Genomic DNA, 22,211 nt, shown 5'->3' on the forward strand with positions numbered 1-22,211 from the left:
TTCTTAACAGCATATGTTGTATCCATACCTTATTATATGGTACTTGCAGTTCTTTTCCATGATGACATGAAACTCAGAATTCAAGACATCAAATCATCTACTTTCTATTTTTTTTCCTTAAAAATTTTTTCTGTCATACACAGACACATTCATGTGCACACACACGAGTGAGAGAGGAGAGTGAGAAAAGTCTCTCTCTCTCTCTCTCACATACACACACTTCCCAAGTCACACGAACACTTGATGTTTCTGAGACAACATATTGGCTCATGCACTTCTGCTCACTTGCTGCTTTGGATAGCACCTTCTAATTCCGCAGTGGTTAACTCACGTGACTCTTCTTTCTGGGGCCTTATTTCCAGCTGATTCTCAATAATAAGTGGCTGTGTGCACATCTCCGTTTGTCCTGATTTTATTCTGTCATAATTGTTACTTAACCCCAGGATCTTATGTACAGCAGCTATCTGTTTACCTCCTTGAAGCTTCCAACACTAACCCAGTGGCTGCACTTTCGGGGCTGCTCAATACCTACTCAATCATTTTCAAAGCTAGTGAGCCACATAAAAGCATTAGGATTGATGGGTGATGAGGCACAGAGAGTCTTGTTAAATACCAGAGACTCAAGTCCAGTCCTCTGTTTCCAAAATGAAAACTTAGGTGACAGGAATTTGTACGATATTCTAATCACTTGTGTAGAGTCAGGAGTTCTATTTCGTTATGATAAGATTAATTTATATCCTCACCAATGCTTTACCCTTATTACATTCCAGGACCTTATTACCTTATTTATTTATTTATCTCATCAGACTTTACATTAGGCACCAGGCATAGTGACACTGGGCTTCTAATACCTGCATTCAGGAAGCTGAGGCAGGAGCATTATGAGTTTAAGACCAGTCTGGACTATAGAGGGAGCCCCTATCACAAACGAAAGCAGAAACATTTCTCACGAAACTGTCTCTTAAAGGAGTTTTTCTCAACTACAAGCTGTTCTTTGTATGTTGAATTCTGGTACTTGTTTCTACTTTGGCACGTGTCGCTCCTTTGCTGCTTTTTACTGATGGTTGGCTTTGGGACTCACGTCCATCTAATTTATGACTGATGGCTGCCTTCTGCATCCTATCTCTTTGTGTGGTCTTAGAAACCTACTCTTACGGGTAAGCGCTTTCAGGAAAATTCCAGTACATGGGATTTTGAATCCTTTGCCTCATCTGGAGCTACTGTGTAGGTTCATTACCTGTCTTCTGGCTATCTGAATATCTCTCAAGTTTTCCTCTCAGTGCCTAGGTCCTGTGACCTCTTACAAGTAGCCATTGCCTGAGTCCATCTTCTCATAGCCACATGAATGCAGCCACCAGATACCTTGAAATTACATGAGTGGCAGATAGAAAATCACATCAATTTCTGTGAATATTTCTAGCAAAATCTAATGTTGTCATAGTGTTCATCATCATTCATTTTATATAGAAAATAAAATGATTGTATTATAAGATCACATTTTTTTTTGCAGAAATTGTCTCTACAGTTCCTGCATGCTACTGTTTTATTCAAATGAGAAATAAGCACGCAGAATTATTGCTGTGCCGTCCAACAGGGCAGACATGGTGCTGTTGGGTCTTGTCACATAGTTAATTTGAATTGAGATATTCTGTAATTACAGAACACCCAGCTCCTTCCAAAGACCTTAGAGATGGAAATATACCTCCTTAGTAGTTTTCATGTTAATTATATATTCAAATGATAACAGTCTTCATATTTAAGGTTAAATCAAAATCAGCTGCTGAAGTCTCTTTTACATGTTTCTTTTTCTTTTATTTTCTGATGTGACAGAAACACAACTAAAATGACCTCTGTGGCTTACTCTGCTTTTATGAAGGCATCTCTGCTTCAGGGGACGTGGCTTGTGGGCATTTCATATTAGTAAGTTTATAAACACGGAAAAGAAAGTGGGCACAGAATTATGAAGCAGAGAAAGTTACGAGGGCAGGAAGCTTCCATTCAGATATAAATGTTTTTTATTTCATGGGCACACTAACATGGCACCTGCCTGGCGAGCTTCTAAGAAGATTTGATAAGATCCAGTGGACAGAGGCTGAACCAGGCAGCAAGTGTCTAAGGCTCACTACATGGCGCCCAACCCCAATGTCTTCAAATCAATATTGATTTTTGGTCATTACTTTTACCACAGCATTTCAATATGTCTTAGATTTATTACCTTCAGGATCCAGGTTAAGATTCTGTGACGAGCATTGATAGCCAGGGCAGTTATAAGTTATGTGGATATTGTTGAATTTATGGACCCGGCTGTTTCAGGGTAGCTTTCAGTTCAGGAAATATATTAACCACATACACATCACACTTCATTTTGTGGTGAGGATTTCCAAGCTGGGCTCCCTACTGTGCCGCTTAATTTACGGTCGGGCCAGGTACATGCATTGCCATACGATATTTCAATGTAAGTTGCGCTAGCCATCAGAGGAGATGAAGGTGAGTTTCAGGGAAGCCAGCTGGACAACTGATGGATCACTCTCCTCTACGCAGGCTGGGGCAATAAGTAGCCTTTGGAGCTTGTCAGGTGGATGGGTCTTTTTCTGCTCTGAGATGCTGCACACACCAGCCTACACAAGCAGAATCAGCCATGCTGCAGCAGGCACGGGGCATCTCCCAGAGTTACTTACGTTGACAGCCGTAGTGCCAGGAATTTCCTGGCAGACACTCATCACATTTAGGCCCTGTCGTTCCAGTCTTACACTCACAAAATCCTGAGCCATTACAACGATCATGGATTGAGCCCAAAGGGTTACAATAACACTCTGTAGAAACAAGACAACACACAGGCTGGAGACACTTTGAAAGGCTTAGAGGTTATCAACACAGGAGCGTCACTTACTTAGACGGATTCACTCACTTAAAGGGAGATGTCCATTAATGAAATGCTTTGGCAAATATGGCTATTTTAGGGCCATTTATTTACTTGCTCAGCCTTCCATGGCATCATTTTTATGATATGGGAGGAAAAGAGCTGAACCCTTCCAAGGAAGTAAGACATCATGCTTTCACCAATAACAGATCATAATGGAGATTCCATTTGTTAGGGGCATTTTTAGATGGTTTAATGAATGCCATGAGAAGTGTGTATATCAAGGATAAATCAATATTCCATCAGTGTAAAATCTGTTTTAAATTATTCAAATGGGTTTATCTGCTACATTCAATATCTGAGAATGGCTGAGCGTCTTAAAGTGCAATATGGATGCACTTTACTCATTTAAACATAGTTTTGCTTTATGCTTTGGGGTGGTGCCTTAACTTATTTATGTGTATCCTGCTTTGCGATGCGCCCTTAGACTTTGAATTTGCTGGGCATGATCACAAAGCTTTTATGTACCTTAAATGAACAGCCGTGAAAGAAAAGTAAATTTCATACTCCCAAATAAATCTGAACGAAGATAAACTCAGATGTAAATTTTTTTATTGCCACTTGTTGGCAGGGCAAGGTAGCTGTTTTGCATAATAAAAAGCCAGCGGAATGTTTCCTGGAGTCCTTACACACTCTTAGAAAGGACAGTTGAATGTCTGAAGGTCTACAGTGTTCAAAGCTTAAGTTGTAACTGGGAAACCTGCATTTCCCCACCCCAGCCCCCTAGCCGGGGGCACACAGGTGATTTGTGGCACGGGATTTCTGGGCTGCAGTTTTTTTCCCTGCCACCATGCTAAGTGATCTTGGGCAGAGTATTATCACCTTCTGCTTCTCAATATTCTTTGTCTTAAAATGGAATCATTATGAGGTTCTCTTGCTAAAATTTTGAATAAAATCATGTAGCCAAGCAATGGGCCGAAGCTCTAGGGAGCTTAATTATAACTGAGTTTATGTCATTAGCAATGAAGATTCAGGCTATCATTATGAAGAGACCAGGAGATTCTGCTCAAGAGACAAAAGAAAATATATTCAAATAATGTGGAATACCTTAGAATTATGATTTATTTTGTGTTAAGTCATTTTTTAGAGCTCAGCATTTTCATGAAACAAACACTTATAACACTAATAATGGTTTGTGTGTGTGTGTGTGTGTGTGTGTGTGAGTGTGTGTGAGTGTGTTTGTGAAACTAAAACAAAATTCAAAAACATTTCTACTTTTTCTTCGGCTTGTATTTAATATCCAGGTTTTTAAAAGTGGCACCTTCTATTCTAATGTGTGTCTATGAATAGTTTAAAATCATTGTTATATTGGATTTTTTAATGTTTGTTTGTACATTTGTGTTCACTAAGTTGTGCCTACATCACACTGGGATGATTCTCCCTTTGTAAAGTGTGTATGTTGACAATGAGTCATCAATATTTTTAAGCCAGTTGGAGTTACATCTGGAGGCCTGAATCCACATGCTGTTCCAATTAATTCACAATGATCAATGAGATAGGTTTTTAAAAAAAAATTAAAAAATATATATACTGCCCAGCACCTAACATATTGTAAGTCCCAGTTGTTTTTTCTTTTTTTGTAAGAACAATGGTAAATGTAATTTTAGTCATAAAAATAAATGGCAAAAATACAAAATGTTTTCCCTTCTTCATCATTCACAAAAATAAGTCAGTTTTTCAGATCTATCACATATGAAGCTCTATTTAGTGGTAGATGGAATAATGGGAATGGCCACGAGGATAATATTTTATTACATGAAGCTATGAATAAAATACAGGGCTGTCAGATTGCAAAAAACAGCACAAAATGCTTTGCACAGCTCAGTTAAAATGTTATACTACAATTTATTTGTGGACATTAAAATCATCCTGAGTTTCCTTTGTTCTGCATAAGGTACCTCTGATTACCTGATCATGGGTTTCAAGGAGAATTAAAAATAATACATCGTATCTTTGGGATATGTTGGCTAGCAACTGCTGAGCCTCATGTTTGTCTGTGTTGCAAAGCTTTTTAGGGGGAATTATTAACAGTGATTACTCAAGGTTGGAAATCATGAGTCGGAAGCATAAACATGCACAGATGTCACTCTCATGGAATTGCTGCATCATCATGGAGGAATGCCATGTACCTCTGAAGGCATGACTGTGTTTGGAATATGTAGGAAGACTGAATACCAGTAACTACAAAGCAGCAATAACTGTGGCAACATGAACTAGCCAGCTGCACTGTATATTTGCTATAACATAAAGTGACTTTAAAACATCTTGACAGAGCCTAGATAGGTCAGAGATATGTGTTATTCCCTCAAAGCCATGATGGTGAGTTTAATTGACAATTGCTAAAAACTTTGCAAGGCATTTTTTGCAAAAGATTTTTTTTTTTAAATTAGAGATGATATAGATAGAGTTCAAAGTGTCTGAAATCAGAACACAATGCTGTGAGAATGAGTTAAGCAAATATCCATTCAATTTCATTAGTTCTTTTTGGGCTAAATAGCATTAAAATTGGTTCTCAATAGCTATAATAGGGCCTTACAAGTAAAATATTCAATCTTTCTCTGTAAGGTCTTTTTACTTTGCTTTATTTAAAGTATTTAAATGTAAAACACTTTAATTTCATGCATTTTGTATATAAAAAATGGGTTAGGGTTTATTCTAGTGGTCCTATTCACTTTACTGTTTCTGTTCTTTCTATATTTATAGCAGGGTATTTATCCAGTTTCACAAGTGGCAGTTAGCAGAATATATTCTGCATTCAAAACTCAGAGAGCTGTGCGTGTTTTTGTTTCTGTTTTGATTAATCTCCTGAAGTCTTTGTAACCGAAGTGTTAGGAAGGCAATTGGATGCCTTTTTTATCAGATGGCAGTGGGCTGGCTGCTGTCATGCAAAAGCATACTAGAGGTAAAAAGCTAGGCATCCTTAGTCTTACTAGCTGTGCTCAAGGGCTTAGGAGAGGGTGTTCAATCCATGAAGTCAGGATACGCTTTGCTAAGAGTGTGCAGGTTGGGTCAGTCTTTTTATTCTTCAAACACGAAAGAGATAAAATCATCATTTTTATACTTACCCTTCTGTTTTCCTAACAAGAACTGTTTCTTTTAATGCGTACTTTACCGAGTGTCTCCTGCCCACCTGCTTACAAATAAGTCAGGAGGTTTAAATGACTTACCTAAGGCATACAGCTAGGGGATAGCAATTTGGGACTTGAACCCAGCTCTCCAGCATCTAACTCCAGTACTTTCTCCACTAATTCACAAATAATAAATAAGGAAGCATTTTGAAAAAAAAAAAGTAGAAAATGCTGCAGACGTAAACAGTATTGTGCATGCTTGGTCCAAATATATTCAAAATTACCATACATTTGTTTCATGGCACTTGGCAAGATTCTCCATGGCTGTCATACCACAGGCGGAAAGCAGAGATCCTAGACACACACTTGAATTGAAAAACTATTTCTTTTTCTTTTTTGATAAAAAGATCACCTGTCGTTTTTCCATCCTGTATGCTCCAGTTTTCCAACTTACATACTCTACTGAACTTTGTCTACATAAGGATGGTGGTCTATAGAATTACTTGTGTGGTACCAGAAATCACACTTCAGATAAATGCATTTTTTAGAGTAAATTACAGAATGAAATTCCATTCATTGTTTTTCTGTCGGGCTTTCTCACTGCACTGTTTTTGAAATAGGCTCTCATGTAGTGCAGGCTAATCTCCATTCACGATGTAGCCAAAGCCTGCCTTAAAATCCTGAATTTTGGCATTCACCCACCACTTGTATGTATAACAAGTATGTCCCATCATGCCTGGCTCCAGACTCCATTCCTTAGAGCCAGGATCTTCATATAGAAGGTAGGAGAAGCTTTCCCAAAAGGGAAGGAATACCTGATCCTTCCCAGGTGAGAATTTGTTTATGGAGGAGGGCTGATGCTTATGGGATCGCCCTTCCTGAGACTGTGTGTTCTAGCTCTAGGGTTCATGTACCTCATGACCTAACAGAATTTATAACATGAAGAAGTTTTGAAAATTTGCTCTTCCTTTGGGGGAACAATAAAAAAATCTAATAAATGGAATTTCATTGTTGTAGGTAATAAAAATAGGCAAAATTCTGCATTGGAACTTGCTGGTAGCTTTCAATTCTCAATGGCGACAGTTTTTATGTACCAGTATTTGTAGATTTTCAGTTATATAGGAGTCTCTGCGCCAAAGTTTCATATACAATATAGTTAACTATCATTTTAAAGGTTGAATGTACAATTTGAGGTGATAAAATAGGTCAAAATTTATCAGAATTTAAGATTTCATGCAAAAAAAAAAAAAAGACAAGAGAGAGAGAGAACGGGGGGGGGGAGGATCAAATACTCTTCATTATCTAAAAATGATTTCTCATGACATTGTCTTTAATGTATCAATATACAGATTCAAATTCTACCCGACCCCCCCCCCCCAACCAAATATGGCTTTATCCAAATGCAAGCAAATTTTCAATCTACCAAGGATATTTGCTCCATTGAGGATATTCATTCTGGCTCAGCTGTCGTGCAGATCACCAGCCTCTTCACCCTAACCAGCTCCCCACAGCTCCAAAGGCACAGAACAAAAGCTGAAATCGTAATGGAACTGACCTATGCACACATTCTCATCGTCCAGCTGTGCAGAAGCATTTCTGAAGTAGCCCAGCCTGCATAACTCACAGTGCTGCCCTCTAGTGTTGTGTTTACAGCTCACGCAAATGACTGTGTTTAGCAGATCGATATAACTGCACCGATTGGAGTGGCCGAAGCATTCACAGTCTTGCAAGGAAGAACAGAAATGTATACAGAATGTATACAGCAGTGAGAAATAGCGCGCCACATGCTTGGGTGAAATGAGGGATGGAGAAAAGATGATGGAATGGCATTACGTCTGTGGGAACCAGCATAACACATGGTAACAACAGGTGGTCGTGACCGGCATGAAAGCACTGGCTGTTTCAAGCAGGATAGAAAGGTCGGACAAACACCGCTGAAGACTGTTAATTCTTGGCAGACACGATGAACAGAAGCATTTGCAGGTGTACACCTTTTAAAATTTGGGAAGGCTCAGTTTCCACGGATGCAAAAGTCTAATTTTGCACATGAAAAACTCTACTGACTTTGCACCATTTCCCCCGTTTTCCTTCCATCTTTGCAGTCCTAAGCCGATGGCGGGGAGCATATGAGCCGCAGGTGAGCGGCACTGCTGACGCCCATAGCTCTTCCCTCTCACTGTTTCTCCTTTGGCTTAAGACTTGGGCGGAGTTCTATAAGGCATCACCGCAGGCTTATAAGGATTGACACAATGATACATCTTCTCATTTGCTTTTCTCCGATGCTAAGAGGGTGTAACTCTCTCATTTGTTTCAAGTCAAAGTTGTGTTACAGGAAATACAAAATACAGGGAGAATATTCGTACGGAAAAAAAAAAACCGCTTAAAAATTCAGTCTCTCAAGTGTCTTACTATGTCTGGTATGGGGGTTGGGGGGTGTTTCAGAGACCTACTATACCCCAAATTTCTTTTCCCTTTTCCATTTAAAATGTCAGAGGCCCATGAGGCTATAGGAGTGATACAGGATGAACTGTACAGATATGAAGAGGATGGGAGCCAGTGGTGGGCTGGAGAGTCATTGGGTTTTCTCTCTCATATCTTAACAAACATGGGAAATTGTTTTCGTCTAATTCAACCTTCAAAAAGAAATGGTAAAGACAAAGCCTTCATTGGCATAAACAGCTATTTGATAATTCTCAAAAAACTGGGAGGGACAGTTTGGTGGGAAACAAAATATGGGCACTGGGCAGCTAACATTTATAAAAAGAGTGACCTATAATTCTGCAAACTATGTTTGTCTATAAATACTCATCTTTTAAATGTCATATATATATATATATATATATATATATTTTATCCAGCAAGGAAGCCAAAGTCACTATTTGAACTCATTCATCCATCCTTTCATTCATTCAGTATTTATTGATACAGCCTTAGAACTACTATAGGTATTAATTTACTCTTTTTAGCTTACATAAATCTTTTTTAGACATTTAACATCTTAGTGTCAGAGTAAACATAAGTATATAAATTAAGATAGAATAAGGAGAGGTGATACACACACACACACACACAAATGTGCCATTATATACTATATTTACTATCAGAAACAGTGTGGATTCTTTGATCAGAGATTTGGTGACTGCAACAGACAGTAAGATTAAGGTCAAGATCTGGATGAAAAGAAACCCAGTTTGCCTAGAAGCAGAGGAGGACACAGGAGAAGATCAAAAGTAGTAGAGAGCCATGATGTCAGCAACTTGTGGAATCTAGTTGCTTAAAAGAGAAGCAAGAACAAGGCAGGAATCTGGAAGCCCCTTTCCTGGAGACTAGTTACATAGATGTGCAGTGAGTAGAGCTGTGGATGGCAACAGGGAAGGACCAGGTGGAAAGAAAGGATGGAGAGAAAGAGACTTTGGAACTTTAGTGTGAGAGTGAAAGAATGAAAAATCAACTGAGTAAGACATCAATAAGCTGAGTAACCCACATCAATAGCAGGACAACCAAGAGCAGTCAAGCTCCAGATCTTGAAGTGAATTACTTTTGAAAAACAAGTCAACCAGTCCGCACCATAATACCTTCATTTCTTTGATGGCACTATTTGTGTATCCTGTTTGAAAATCAAATTATTAATTTGATAGGAGAATTGATATAGTTACTTAAGAAAGCATGCTCTGCTATACATGCACTATTAGATACATATTTCCAAAGGGAAGTGGATATTAAAAATCAAAGATAATCTAGGAAGTAGGCTTATGACAACTAGAATTTTTAAAAACTTGTAGAATGTTTCTGAGACCTTGACAAAACGGTCTTCTCTGGTAATATTATATTTGAGGATATAAAATTTGAAGAGAAGTAGAAACTTATTTGGAAGGCATTAGAGGAATATATAGATACAATACTTCATATATCAAATATGACTATATATAAGTTTACTAAATTCTATAGAATTTGGCATAATACATTAATTTATTTTGAAGTATTTTATAATAAAGTTTATGAACATTATATAAGTGGATAATTCATACATGATTATTATACTATCCTGTTTTTTTCAGGCTATTAATTTACTATCTTTTACTATATAGTTTTTCATGCAAGCATAGAGTCTGTGAATGATCCTGAGTGATATAATTTGAGCCGTACTGTCATAAAAGTCCTGAGAGATGATAATACCTGTTTGATGATTCTTTAGTTCATTTCTTTTTTAAAATTCTTTATTAATTACACTTTATTCACTTTGTATCCCCCCTGTGGTTCCCTTCCTCCTCCCTCCCTTCCTCCAGTCTATGCATGCATGCCCCTTCCCAACTCCACTGATAGGAGAGGTCTTCTTTTCCTCCCTTCTGACCCTAGTCAATTAGGTCTCATCAAGAGTCGCTGCATTGTCTTCTTCTGTGGCCTGGTAATGCTGCTTCCCCCTCAGGGGGAGGTAATTAAAGAACAGGCCAATCAGTTCATGTCAGAGGCAGTCCCTGTTCCTATTACAATGGAACCCACTTGGCTATTGAACTGCCATGGGCTACATCTGTGCAGGGGTCTTAGGTTATCTCCATGCTTGGTACTTGGTTGGAGTATCAGTCTCAGGAAAGATGAGCTACCATTGAGCTTTCTTTTCTTGTGACGTGTTCTATAGTACCTTCTTAATACCCCATTTCCTTCTCTATTCTCCACTACCCTGTTACTCCCTCTCAGTCTCCTGGGGCGGGGAGAACTACTCATGATTAAATTTAATATTCTACCTCACCATGCTGAAATGATAACAGCCATACTCAGGTGGGAATATATTTCCCGATTCTTTTGGAAACACGTCTCATTTGAAGTTTCTGCTCATACACAACAGCTGAGTCCTCTGGGTACCTGGCCGTCAGTCCCTCCCCAGTGTCACTGGATCACCACTCAGTGTTGAATTTCCTCCTTCGGTACTCACTGGTTTTGTTGTTATAGTATATATTTTCTTTCTGTCTTCACACTTTACATATTTCAGAGTTTATTCCTTGGAGCTTTCTGATTTTTTTAGGTACATCCCAGATATTTCTTAAGAGTTTAAAAACCATCTATAAGTAGACTTTAAGAGCATATATATATATATATATATATATATATATATATATATATATATATATGTAGAACATTCCCAAATACTATTTACCGACAGGAACCAAGTCCCTAGTTAGTGAGAGTCCATCCAGACGCAGGTCTTGCACGAGCAGCCTTCTCACCATCTCCACTAGTATACACAAATAACATCCTAACTTTACAACGTTCCTTCACGATGAAACTGAGATGTTGGGGTGCCTTCCTAACCCTGCTGCTCTGTAGGTGGCTCCATCTTAAGAAATAACAATTCCCTCTGTTCCACTGCTCAGGTTGCAGTTCCAGGGCGGTCCTTGCCATCTCTTCTTTTCTCTGCCTAACATGGCTAGGCTTTTGTATTTGTGGCAAATCTCTCCCATCTCATCATTAGCTACAGATAACATCACTCTTCACCCACATTATTGTCATCATCTCTAAGCGGCTTTTCCTTGCAGTGAGAATGACCCAATAAAAATTCAGATTAGAACTAGGTACCTCACTCCTCACAGTTCTAATGGTTTCCCATGTCATTCATTTTAGAAAGTTCACTGATTTTTAAGTTTATCCACCCCTGGCTTCTTCTGAACTCTTCCCACTCGCTTCCTCACTTGTTTCCTCCTTATTGCTCTTGAAACACACCAAGTACATGTCAGTGAGTATATTGTCTGGCAGCTAGGTTGGATGTATTCCTCTCCAAATATCTCCTCAAACATTTTTCAGTACTTGTTTCCCTACTTTATAAATCAAGCCCCAGGTCAAGGAAAATTCCGCAAGTACTTTATCTGAAATAATAGCCCCACTAGTTAAACATGCTAATCTCCTAATATCCTAATTCTTTTAATGTGTTTACATTTGAAAATTGCATTTAAAAAAGTCTTGCTATATATTCAGAATAAACACATGAGTATAGAGCACGTCTGCTTTGTTCCCAGCTATAAAGCTTTGCCTGACATATGCCAATAACTCAGAAATTCTACTGAATGAGAAAATAAATGAATGGCTAATGATCTTAAAGCACTCCCTCATGGGAAACAGAGGAAGACACAAAGTAAAGTTATGTTTAAATTTATTCTTCCACCATTCAAATCCCAAGAGATTCTGACTATGTCCTCCACATTATACAGTTTAGAAAAAAAAAAAAAAACAGCACCACACAATAAGATATAACTGAGTTAGTGATTATATTAGCCGAGTGAATACGTCTATGTGCAGACCAGTTCAGGAAGAAAATAAGCAGGTTTCTACAAACTGCTGCGCCCCTATATTTTTAAATTTCAAATCACACTGTAGTGTGTAATGTAACAGGCGTGTGTTATTGTGTCTGTAAACAGAGCTGAAGTGTCTAAAGCACGCATGCGAGACTACGTGGGTGACAGTGCAAGCACGGGCAGCGAACGCAGCAAGATTCCCCTGTACCGGGCACCTTAAGTGAGGAGGCAAAGTGAAAGAGGTCAAGTCATTCACGAGTGTAATTGACACTTAGAGCCAAATCCTTTTTTGGGCTGGGCTGTAAGGAATTCGGAATCCTCACCAGTTTTAGAAATAGTAGATTACCCTAATGTGCAACAATCAAATATGTCTTCAGCCATGGACTAGAGTTCTACTTGGAAGATATTTACCTTTACAACTATGTTTAGATCTATAACATATATGGCACATGATCCATCGTGCAAGGTGCCTATGATAATGAGGTACTTATTAGTGGCCAGTTAAGTCTAATGCAGGCTAGCGATGCTTTATAGAAAGAAAGAGCTCATCGTTGGCTCTTTAACTTATTCTTCAATTGGCTTTCCATGGCAACTGAGGCCTATGCCCCTCTCGGGTTTTTCACAAGGTTTCTTCTGACTGAAACTAGCTATGGAAGACATCAGCACGTGGGAATGACAGGAAAGCAAAAGGCTGGAGACAACTGAAAAAAATAATATCAAGAAGGAAAGAAAATCCATTTCCCTTCTATCTCTTTTTTCTTTTTGTCCTTTCTTTGTTTGAAATTATATTATTACAACATCCACATGACTACAACAATGACAACAGCATACACTCTAGGTGTATAGATCATTTTTTTTTCCAAATAAGAAAAGCCTATTCAAATGTGAAGCTGTTGAAAATTCATTTCATTCATTCACCTGGAAAGGGTTTGGAAAAGTCACTTTAGAAAGAATGTATCCCATCATTTAATTAACAGTGTGGCACTTCCTCTGAGATCTTTCCCAAGGTGGAAATGAAGAATCTCTAGCCTTCTCTTATTTTTTCTTCACTCCCTTCTGTCCTGAATTTTTTTGCAGCTACTGAGTCTTCTGCACAGTTTTAATGATAAGTTTCCTTTATTAGCTGGCCTCTTCCTGCTTTTGAAATGTATTTGCAACTAATTAGTGCTCTGACTCAAGAAACTAGAGGACCCAGGATTGGGACTCCTGTCAAGAGGCCTTTTGTATATTGGGCATAAAAGTGAATAAAAGAGTATTAGTTCCCTCTGTCTACTTTCTCCTTCATCTCTTTGATTCACTTCCATAGATTTGCATATCATGGATGTGGAAGCTTCTTATCAAAGTTATAATGACTGCTGTCACATAAATCTGCCCAGATTAACTTTTAACCCTCTGAACCCACAGTAGGTTTATTTCTACTTATTTCTTCAGATTCCCAGCCCAGATGAAATTTCCTCCAAAGTTCACCCTCAACATTCCTTAATGCAAAGAACACCATGAGGCACCAAAACATAGTTAAACATTATCATTTTCCCTTTTTTCATCTCCCGACAGACTCTCTCTTTTTCTCTACATGCTTCAAATATAAATTCAGCTTTGACTACAATTTTGAAAACAGCTAAATTCATTATGCAAGAAGAAAGCTTTCCTGATATTTCACCAAGAAGATTAAACCAAGTTCAGATTTTGTCAATAGGTGTTCCATGAAAAATAAAAGAAACAAGGAGGAAGACACATGCCCGGCACTGATGAGTGGAAAACAAGACACACCTGTTACAGAGGACATTTAAAGGGAATTGGTGAAGAAAGAAAAACAGGGTCTTCATGTTTCCTGAAAAGTCTTCATTCTGTGAAGGACAGATGCTAGCTGGGTGGCCCATTCATTAGTCACAGATGAGCTACTGCTCATTTCAAGTTAAAGAAAGTGACAAGACTATTATTTTCGAACATGATCAATACTTAATCAAGAACAGATTGTCATGGCTAGTTTTCACATTCATTCAAAACCATGTTTGGAATCAAAGTTCCAAGATATTTCCTTTGTCACAAAGTGAAATGGGCACCATATATAAAGAGTCTGCCCTTCTGGCTTCATACAAAGTATCGCTGAGATCCACAACCAATGGCTTTTCTTATTTTCAACACAAAGGAGCAAAAACGTGAGCGCTCTTGAATTCATGGTCTACTAGAGAACCTGAACTGCCATCATTCCTACTCATACATTACTTTTTCAGAAAACAAATCTTGTGGCATCTTTACTTGCAGTTGAATTTCTGAGTGAAGCCACTTTTCATTTACATAACATTCTCAGTGCTCATTGATGCATTGGCTGGTATCAGTCAACATGCCTCACCAATCAGCTGACGGGTACACGTCACAGATATTCCAGATTCATACAGTGCAATGTCTCACAACACATAACACCATGGTATCACTGTATGAATCCAAGAATTCCTACCTCGCTTGTGGTTTGCAACTTGAACAGAAGAAACTGTTGACAAAGCTAATTTGGGAGCAACTGCATAGGTTTAAAAAAATGAACAGCAAATTAGAGACAACAGTAAAACGTTCAAATTTTAATTAATACCTTATTACCAACCCATTCTGTGGAGTCCTAAATGAAGAGACTATTCATATCTGTTTGGTTTTTTGGTTTGGTTTTGTTTTGGAAATCTGTTGCAGTTACAGAGGAAGACTTCTATTTGGCTGAAAATGATTCAACACTGTCATTAGTACTAAAGGCTTTCTTTTTAGACGTGAGAAGAAATAGAATTTAAGTCAACAGTCCAGTGAACAAAGGTTATCCTCAACATAATCTTGTCTTAGGATCCCTGATCATCTCACTTCACAAGAAGCTGTTGTATTGTTGAGGTAACAAGCAATATCAGTGTCTCAGTTTACCACATCATTCTTTTTGTGTCACCACAAATGTGCCTACTTATGAACCAGCCAGACCATTTGTTGTTGTTGTTTTTGAACTGACTAGACATCACAGAAAATAGTCACATGGTCAACCGTTTAGCAGTATTTAATCTCAGAGTCACCTTGAAGATGGGCCTCTCTAAAATCTTTTCATTTCTAAGGGTGTATTGCCTCTGTGCTGCTGTCCTTTGTCAGTTACTGGGTTGTCTTTCTAAGCTATCCTGCTGTTTCTTTTCCAATGATTCATGATGAGTTGCTTGTGTAAATAACAAAACCAAAATAGGGCCTGCGGGTCACTGAAGATGGTGGCCAGATGAATTACAGTTTCATAGAACTAGACAGTATACCTTTTACTAGTATTTCAGATTGAAGCACTTAATCCAGCTGTGTTACATTTTTAAGTAGATTAATTTGAGCTCCTTATCCACATCCTAAAATTGTGCAGTTGGCCTTCCCTAATGGTGTTTCTGAAAGCATTTGTCCCATGACACCAAAAGCATAGAAAATAATCAAATGGGTCTTTTTCAGGATTCAAACAACACATCATCTTATTCAGCTGCAAACTTACTGTGGAAAAGTATTAAGCCTTAGAGGTTTTCCTGTATATTTGTGGCACTTCAGTGGGAAATACTGTGTGCCATTTCAAGGATGCTCACAGTGAACTAGCCAAGGAACAAAACTGCTAACCTCCCCCCATTCCTCAGAGAATTGTATTAACGGGGATGAGCTTGGTCTGTATTTCTTCTTCCACATATGTATCCAGAAACTTGAAAAAAAAATCATTTAGAGCAGATGATTAAGGTAATTGTATTTGCTTGTAATATATGTATCTAGGACAGCTTCGATTTCATCACTCTGATCATGGACTGAAAATGCAGTCCTTCCAATTTGACTCCTCAACAAATTGCTAATATACTTTGTTTTGCTTAGTAGCTATTTCCTGGTTCCTCCTTTTGCTCATTTCCTCCTCCATCTGTATTCATTAGGGTTCAAAAGGAACATCCTGTCTATAACTAAGGAAGGCAGATTTCAGTGATGCATGTTTTATTTTTGGAGAATGAAGGCAAAAGAACACTGCTTTCTATTGAGATAAGCTCCTATTTTATACAAACACATGTATATATAGGTGAGATATCTGTGAATTGAACATTACCTTGCAGCTTTAGGAATCATCCATTTAAAAAAATTCTATTTCTTCCTATGCAACCCTACTGTAAGTTTTCTATCTCCCACTTTCCTGCTGCCCTCTCTCCTTCTGCTACCCCTCCCTCCCTCTCTCCCTCCATTCCTTCTTTCCTTCCTATGACAGCAGCAGCCATAAATAATTACTGTTCTAAGAACAGACCAGGTATTTTTTTCAAGCTGGTAAAAATGACTGTTCATTGGTAAAAGGGTAGAGGAATAATCTCAACAAGAAAATATATTAAAATGTGTGTAAGTGCATCAATGTAGATATGTTCCAAGAGGAGGAAAGAAAAGCAGAGGCAGAAGCAGAGAGAGGGAGAGGGGAAGAGGGAGAAGAAAAGAGAGAGAGGAATAGAAGGAAGAGGGAGAGGAAGAGAAGAAAGAGGGAGAGGGAGAGATGGGGAGGGAGAGAGAGAGACCAAAATGTTGTAAGTCTATATGGAGCAATCATAAAGGAAAACAGGCCTTCTGGGAGTTTCAGAGCTGCCCTCATCTAATCAACCTGCCTCTCAGAACAATGGCAGATCCAGAAAGTTAAGAAAAGTAAAAGAGAAGGAAGGAGTTTGTGGTGCTCACAAGTTTTTAAAATTTACTTCTAAGGTGTGATGACAACTAAAGACTATGCTTCTCTTGGGACTCTATAAATGTACATTTATTTAAGACTTATAAATTCTGTTCCATCTTATTTTTCCCCCAGTCCTCTTTTATTTCAATATTTCTGGGACAAACTTCGTATTAGAAAAAAAAATGATTCAAAAGATTCGTTCAAAGACAAGGCCTCCACGGTAATGTTCTTCTTAGTGTTAAATGGCATATAGGATTGCTCCCCCACATATGGGATTTTTAAATCAGTAGGAATTTTAGATGCTCCTACCTTGTTTTGGGTTAGAAACCTCAAGGGAAGAAATATTCGGCCATATCCTATTAAACTTTGGAGGAGCTGCATGCATCAGGAAAAATCAGGGAATGTTATTTTCAGCTATGATGTCATTTGGTCTAAGCAATATATATATATGGACAAAGACACCAACCACACACCTGTTGTTTTTTTTTTTTTTTTAACTTGGCTGTGATGCAGTTAAACAAAACATGACTTCCACACCAAACAAGAGCAAGCAATTGATGACTCCCAAAACATTGAATGGACATTGTTTATATAGCTACTTCTTTAATGAAGCTTTGCCTTTACTTTAGAAATAAGTATTCTTACACAAATAACCAAATAGGGACTTCAGCAATCCAAACTGATAGGTAAAGCTGGTGCCTGAAGCTAGAAGATAACACTAAAGAAATAACTTCTCACCTGAAGTTTCCATTCTACTCAGTTTATATTTATGGATAAGAGCTGGTTGCATCAGTCTTTCACGAGAGATTCTCTGTGGTATGTTTTAAGTGTGAGCCATTATCTCTAACAGGAAGTGGATCTGCTTCCTGTTTTATGGATGCAATTCCTCAGAGAAGGAAGGAGATGTTATTGGTGGTTCTTGCTAAAGAGTAGCCCTAGGGCTTTCCGATAGCGTTTAACTCATGTATGTATGAATATATTTTCAGGATGTTTTTGCATCTCGGTGCATTTCTAAGGTTACTTGTTATAAACTAGAAGTAATCAAGGACATTGTTTTATTTAGTTCCATTAGTTCTGTTTTAGCTACAACCCCCCAAAATACTATGGAAGGCAAGGTAACCTCCATGTTTAAGACTTGATGTTCTGAAACTGGTAGTTTTGTAAGCATGTGAAGAGCAGGGACAGTAAGACAGGTGTTTCATGACTTCAATTTCATTCATTAAAGCTATCTCAGAAACACACCTCTCATATGTCATTCTTTGTGACCGCCCAATTCTCAGGGCAGCTGTGGCTCCATCCCCTCTCACTGCATTACTGTGGATGCTCCTGACTTCTTGTTGGTAATGTGGACTGGCACAGGTTTTAATATTGCTGGTTAAAATTTCATAGGTCTATTTTTTTTTGCCTCCCTGATTAGATTGGATCTCTTCAAAGAAGGACAAAGCCTTTGAGGGACCTTCAGTAAGTATCTGATAATTGAGAAATTGATATCAAGTGGCTGGGCTGCTGTAAACAGGTATTATTAGATTGCTTCCTGCATTATTAGATTATGGCCAATAAAGTTCTTGCAAGACATGGAACTTTCATATTACTCTGAATAAGTTCTTGGAAAAGCTAATCTCACAAGACCATTGGTGCCACTGCACAGTTCTCTTCTGCTTTCACACATATATATGCAAAAGCAAAGAAAACCTCAATGTTAATATTACTATATCAAGCAAAATGCATGACTAGAAAAAGAAGATGATATTTTTCTGCATTTGTGTCCGAGGATGGTTAAATAAACAATACTCGGCAACACAAAGACCAAATATATGGGTGACTCATAGGATATTGATTTTCACATTTTGACAATGGGTAGGTACCAAATTAGTGGAACAACTCTAATAGTTTTTTTGATGATCAGCTTTGAGGAGTTGTACATTTACACTTTGAGAGAATTATGCCGAGATTGTTGAAAATTAATTAGCTTGATCTTACTTACTTATATTGTTAGCACCATATTATGATAGTACTAGTTTAGTGAGATGCAAATAAAGCTCATAAGTGGTGGTATGGTTGATAATTTGCAATGTTGATTATTTAATGACTTTGTCTTGAAGAAATAAACACAACCACCTAATTTGTTACCCTGGTAATAAACTATGTCAATAATTTCAAGAAATGTTGTGAGCTGTTGTGGCACATGCCTATAATCTGAGCACCTGGAATCTGAAGACAGAAAAATTTCTAGGAGTTAAATCTCAGCCTTGGTTGCATAGTCAATTCCAGGCCAGCTATAAGCTATGAAGTGGAAGTCTATCTTACCGAATGAAAGAAAGTTAAGCAATTTTATACTAGTTTATACATAAATTTTAGTAATTAACTCCATGAATTAAACGTTATTCCCTATTCCAATGTTAAATGTCAATTAATGATATTTTAGGATATCATTACTATTAGCATCCTTAGTTTTTTTTTTTTTATAGCAATTTAAGGTTCCAGTTTATTGATCTTTCTTGAACTTAAAAAAATCGTGTACATCATTGACCTGTCTTATATGAGATTCTTTAGGTGGACACTAGTTATTATGTGTGCCCTACATAGGATTCTAGGTTGACTATCATTTTCCTTTTTATTGTGTCACGGATTAGGGTCTTGGGCAAAGGGAAACCCTTGATTTTTGCCTGAGAATATAATTAGAGATTTTTTTTCCTAGTAGTTCTTGTTATGTAGTGTTGCTAACATTTTGAACTATAAACAAGTCCTTATCTAATCTTCCAATGGAGCAAATAGTATACGCTATATGTTTTTTAGGGAGTGAAACATCCCGAGATATGGATGTTAATATCTGTGATTTTCCACACCCTCTTATCTGGCTACTATCTATCCATATATGCTTAGATATTTGGCCAAACATGATATTTTTTTAAAACTTGATATCTCCTTTTAAATAAAAAAAAATATTGTTTTATATTTACAAGGCCAACTTAGAAAACAATAAAAATTATCATATTACTCTCTGATTATTTTACTTCCCTTAAGATTCTGGCATTAAGTTAAATATTCAATGTATACCAACAAATATTTAATTCCCTGAAGTAAATTAGGCACATTGGAAAGTATAGAGCTAACATAATTGAAGCTTGTTCTATCTTCTCAAATCCAAATGCAGTAAAGCTCTAAGATTCCTCAGCCATTGGGCTACTTGTTATAAGCAGATAAAGAGTGAAAATAGGGCAATCTTATACTATATCAAAAGAACTTGAATTGTATTAGGAAAAATGCTGCAAATTTATTGATTTCATTTTAGTCCCCAATCAGCCAGGAGAATCTCTTAGTTTTGTAGTGGTGTTTTGTTATAAGGCAAATGGCTCTGAGAGTCATAAGATAAGGCATCTGGTCTCAGTCGCACCACTTAGGAGCTGTCTAGCCATTAATTTCTCTGAACTCCACTTTCCTTATGTTTAAGACAAAGATGCTAGAGAAGTGATTTTCAAGATTTCTTTCAGTTGACAAGTGTTCAACCAGTGGTTCCCTTGTGGCTTAATAAGAACACACTGAAGTTTTATGGAAGCACAAAGCCTATCAGGATAACACATTTGCCCTTTAGATTTCCTTCTATGAGAGGAAATGCTTGTTGGTTGCATGCTTTGGTTGTGGGCCTACCACAGTTTCTCCTTCATCCTTCATCAGAGCTGAAAGGGCCCTGCTGCGGGCCTTGGAGATGGTCAAACACTCCTGAGTAGTCTTCTGGGACACTGGCCCATATGAGAAAATAGACTGATGTCTTGCTGCCTCCTTAACTGGACACTACATGTTAAAGAGAAGATAAGGAATATGTACAAATGTATCCTTAAAAATAAGCAATCTGTTAATATCTGTAATAGCCACAAGTTACAATCATCTCACTGTTATTTTAGAATTCAAATTATATCTATTAAGAGCCTAAAAAAATAACTATTTAGGGGAAGTATATTTAAAATGTGGTACACATAAACAGAGCTCAGACCATAGCTCAAATTCTCCCACTGTACAAGTTCTTAAATTCTCTAAGCCTAAACTTTCTCACTGGTAAAATGGAGAATGTGGCATTGCTCGTTAGGGAAACTGCATTTCAGTAAGCATCCAGCAGCTATTCGTTTCTTTTATATTTGGGGTTTCTGTAGCCATGGAGATACAATAACATAGAATAAATATTCCTACAGACTCAAAGTAGGGAGAAGAATGTGCTCTCCATTTTTTTTTCAGTCTTAATTTTTACCAAAGCAAGTGCCTCTGACCTGTCTAATGCTCAGTAAGATATAGCTCGCTCCAGGGAATAATCTGGTTGGAGACTGTACCAATAAACTCTACTGTTCAGAATGAAACAAATTATCTCCCAAAACTATGGTAAATGTTAGATTTCAACTTTTCGCAATATAGGGATGGTAATTTACACATTTTTGGAAATGTATTTGGAAACATAGTAGCTTAGCATTTGATTCAAATATGTAGTTTCCTGGATTCTTTTTATTGTGAAAAATTATAAAGTGATTTATTTGTAACAATTGAAATCCATTTTCACAAATTAGAAAAGTTCAGATTCACATTATAAAAATGAGAATCTGGAAGGACATATTTTTCCCCTCCTTTGTGCCCAAGGAAAAGATTCTCTACTGTAAATTGAAAAGAACCATCTTAGAATTGCTAAGAGCTGACCGTCTAATTCCTGCACCATAGTGAATGAAGCTGAAAAGCAACCTTGAAGCAGAAACTAAAGACTTTTGATTTGTATAAGCGAGTTTTAAAGGTAATATTGCCTTCGAATATTCCATCAGTTGATATTCACAAAGCAGAAATGAAAAGTAAGTTTTGGTTCACTTGTGGACAGTCTTTACAGACTGAATAAACTGACTTCTTTCCTATCAAGGAGAAAACATATATTTTTTAAGAATATTCATTACATACTCTCTCAAACTACGGTGTTTTAAATAACCAGGAGGCTATTTCTTAAGCCGTGCTGGAACGCTTAAGGCAGGGGTTGGAAACTAAACATTATCTGGAACTTTACCTTCGCTTCATGCATAAGATAAAGTTAGAGGAGTTGCTCTTCAAATCTATTAATGGCACTAGTGTTAGTTTCATATTTTGAAGCCCACCATGCTATAAGCTGGCACTGAAACAATGCTGGCTTCTTAAACACACATACAAGCGACTATGGGTACAAAAAAAATCACAGGGTCTTTTCTATTTATGTCATCATTGCTAGTGTTCTGTGGAAAATCTTGAAATAGCACCATTGATGT

The 22,211-nt window shown here is 37.5% G+C and overlaps 1 protein-coding gene across 7 annotated transcripts in view; it reads right to left on the minus strand.

Moving 5' to 3' along the window:
- The window catches only part of Ntng1 (netrin G1), a 359,263-nt gene that overhangs the window by 47,211 nt on the left and 289,841 nt on the right, over window positions 1-22,211 (minus strand). Inside the window, exons 6-8 of one of the 7 annotated variants that reach the window (XM_055618142.1) lie at window positions 17,254-17,319; window positions 14,731-14,790; window positions 2,679-2,813 (exon numbers count right to left, since the gene is read on the minus strand). The exons of 1 other annotated variant lie outside the window; for it this stretch is intronic. In XM_055618142.1, coding sequence (XP_055474117.1) covers window positions 2,679-2,813; window positions 14,731-14,790; window positions 17,254-17,319 — 261 coding nt within the window. Of the gene's footprint in view, window positions 1-2,678; window positions 2,814-7,481; window positions 7,712-14,730; window positions 14,791-17,253; window positions 17,320-22,211 lie in introns of those variants that run through there. 5 more of the 7 variants (XM_055618140.1, XM_055618144.1, XM_055618143.1 and 2 more) reach the window with 5 other exon arrangements.

Source organism: Psammomys obesus, unplaced genomic scaffold (genome assembly GCF_907164565.1).
Source record: "Psammomys obesus unplaced genomic scaffold, mPsaObe1.curated_primary_1811, whole genome shotgun sequence".
Lineage (NCBI taxonomy): Eukaryota > Metazoa > Chordata > Mammalia > Rodentia > Muridae > Psammomys > Psammomys obesus.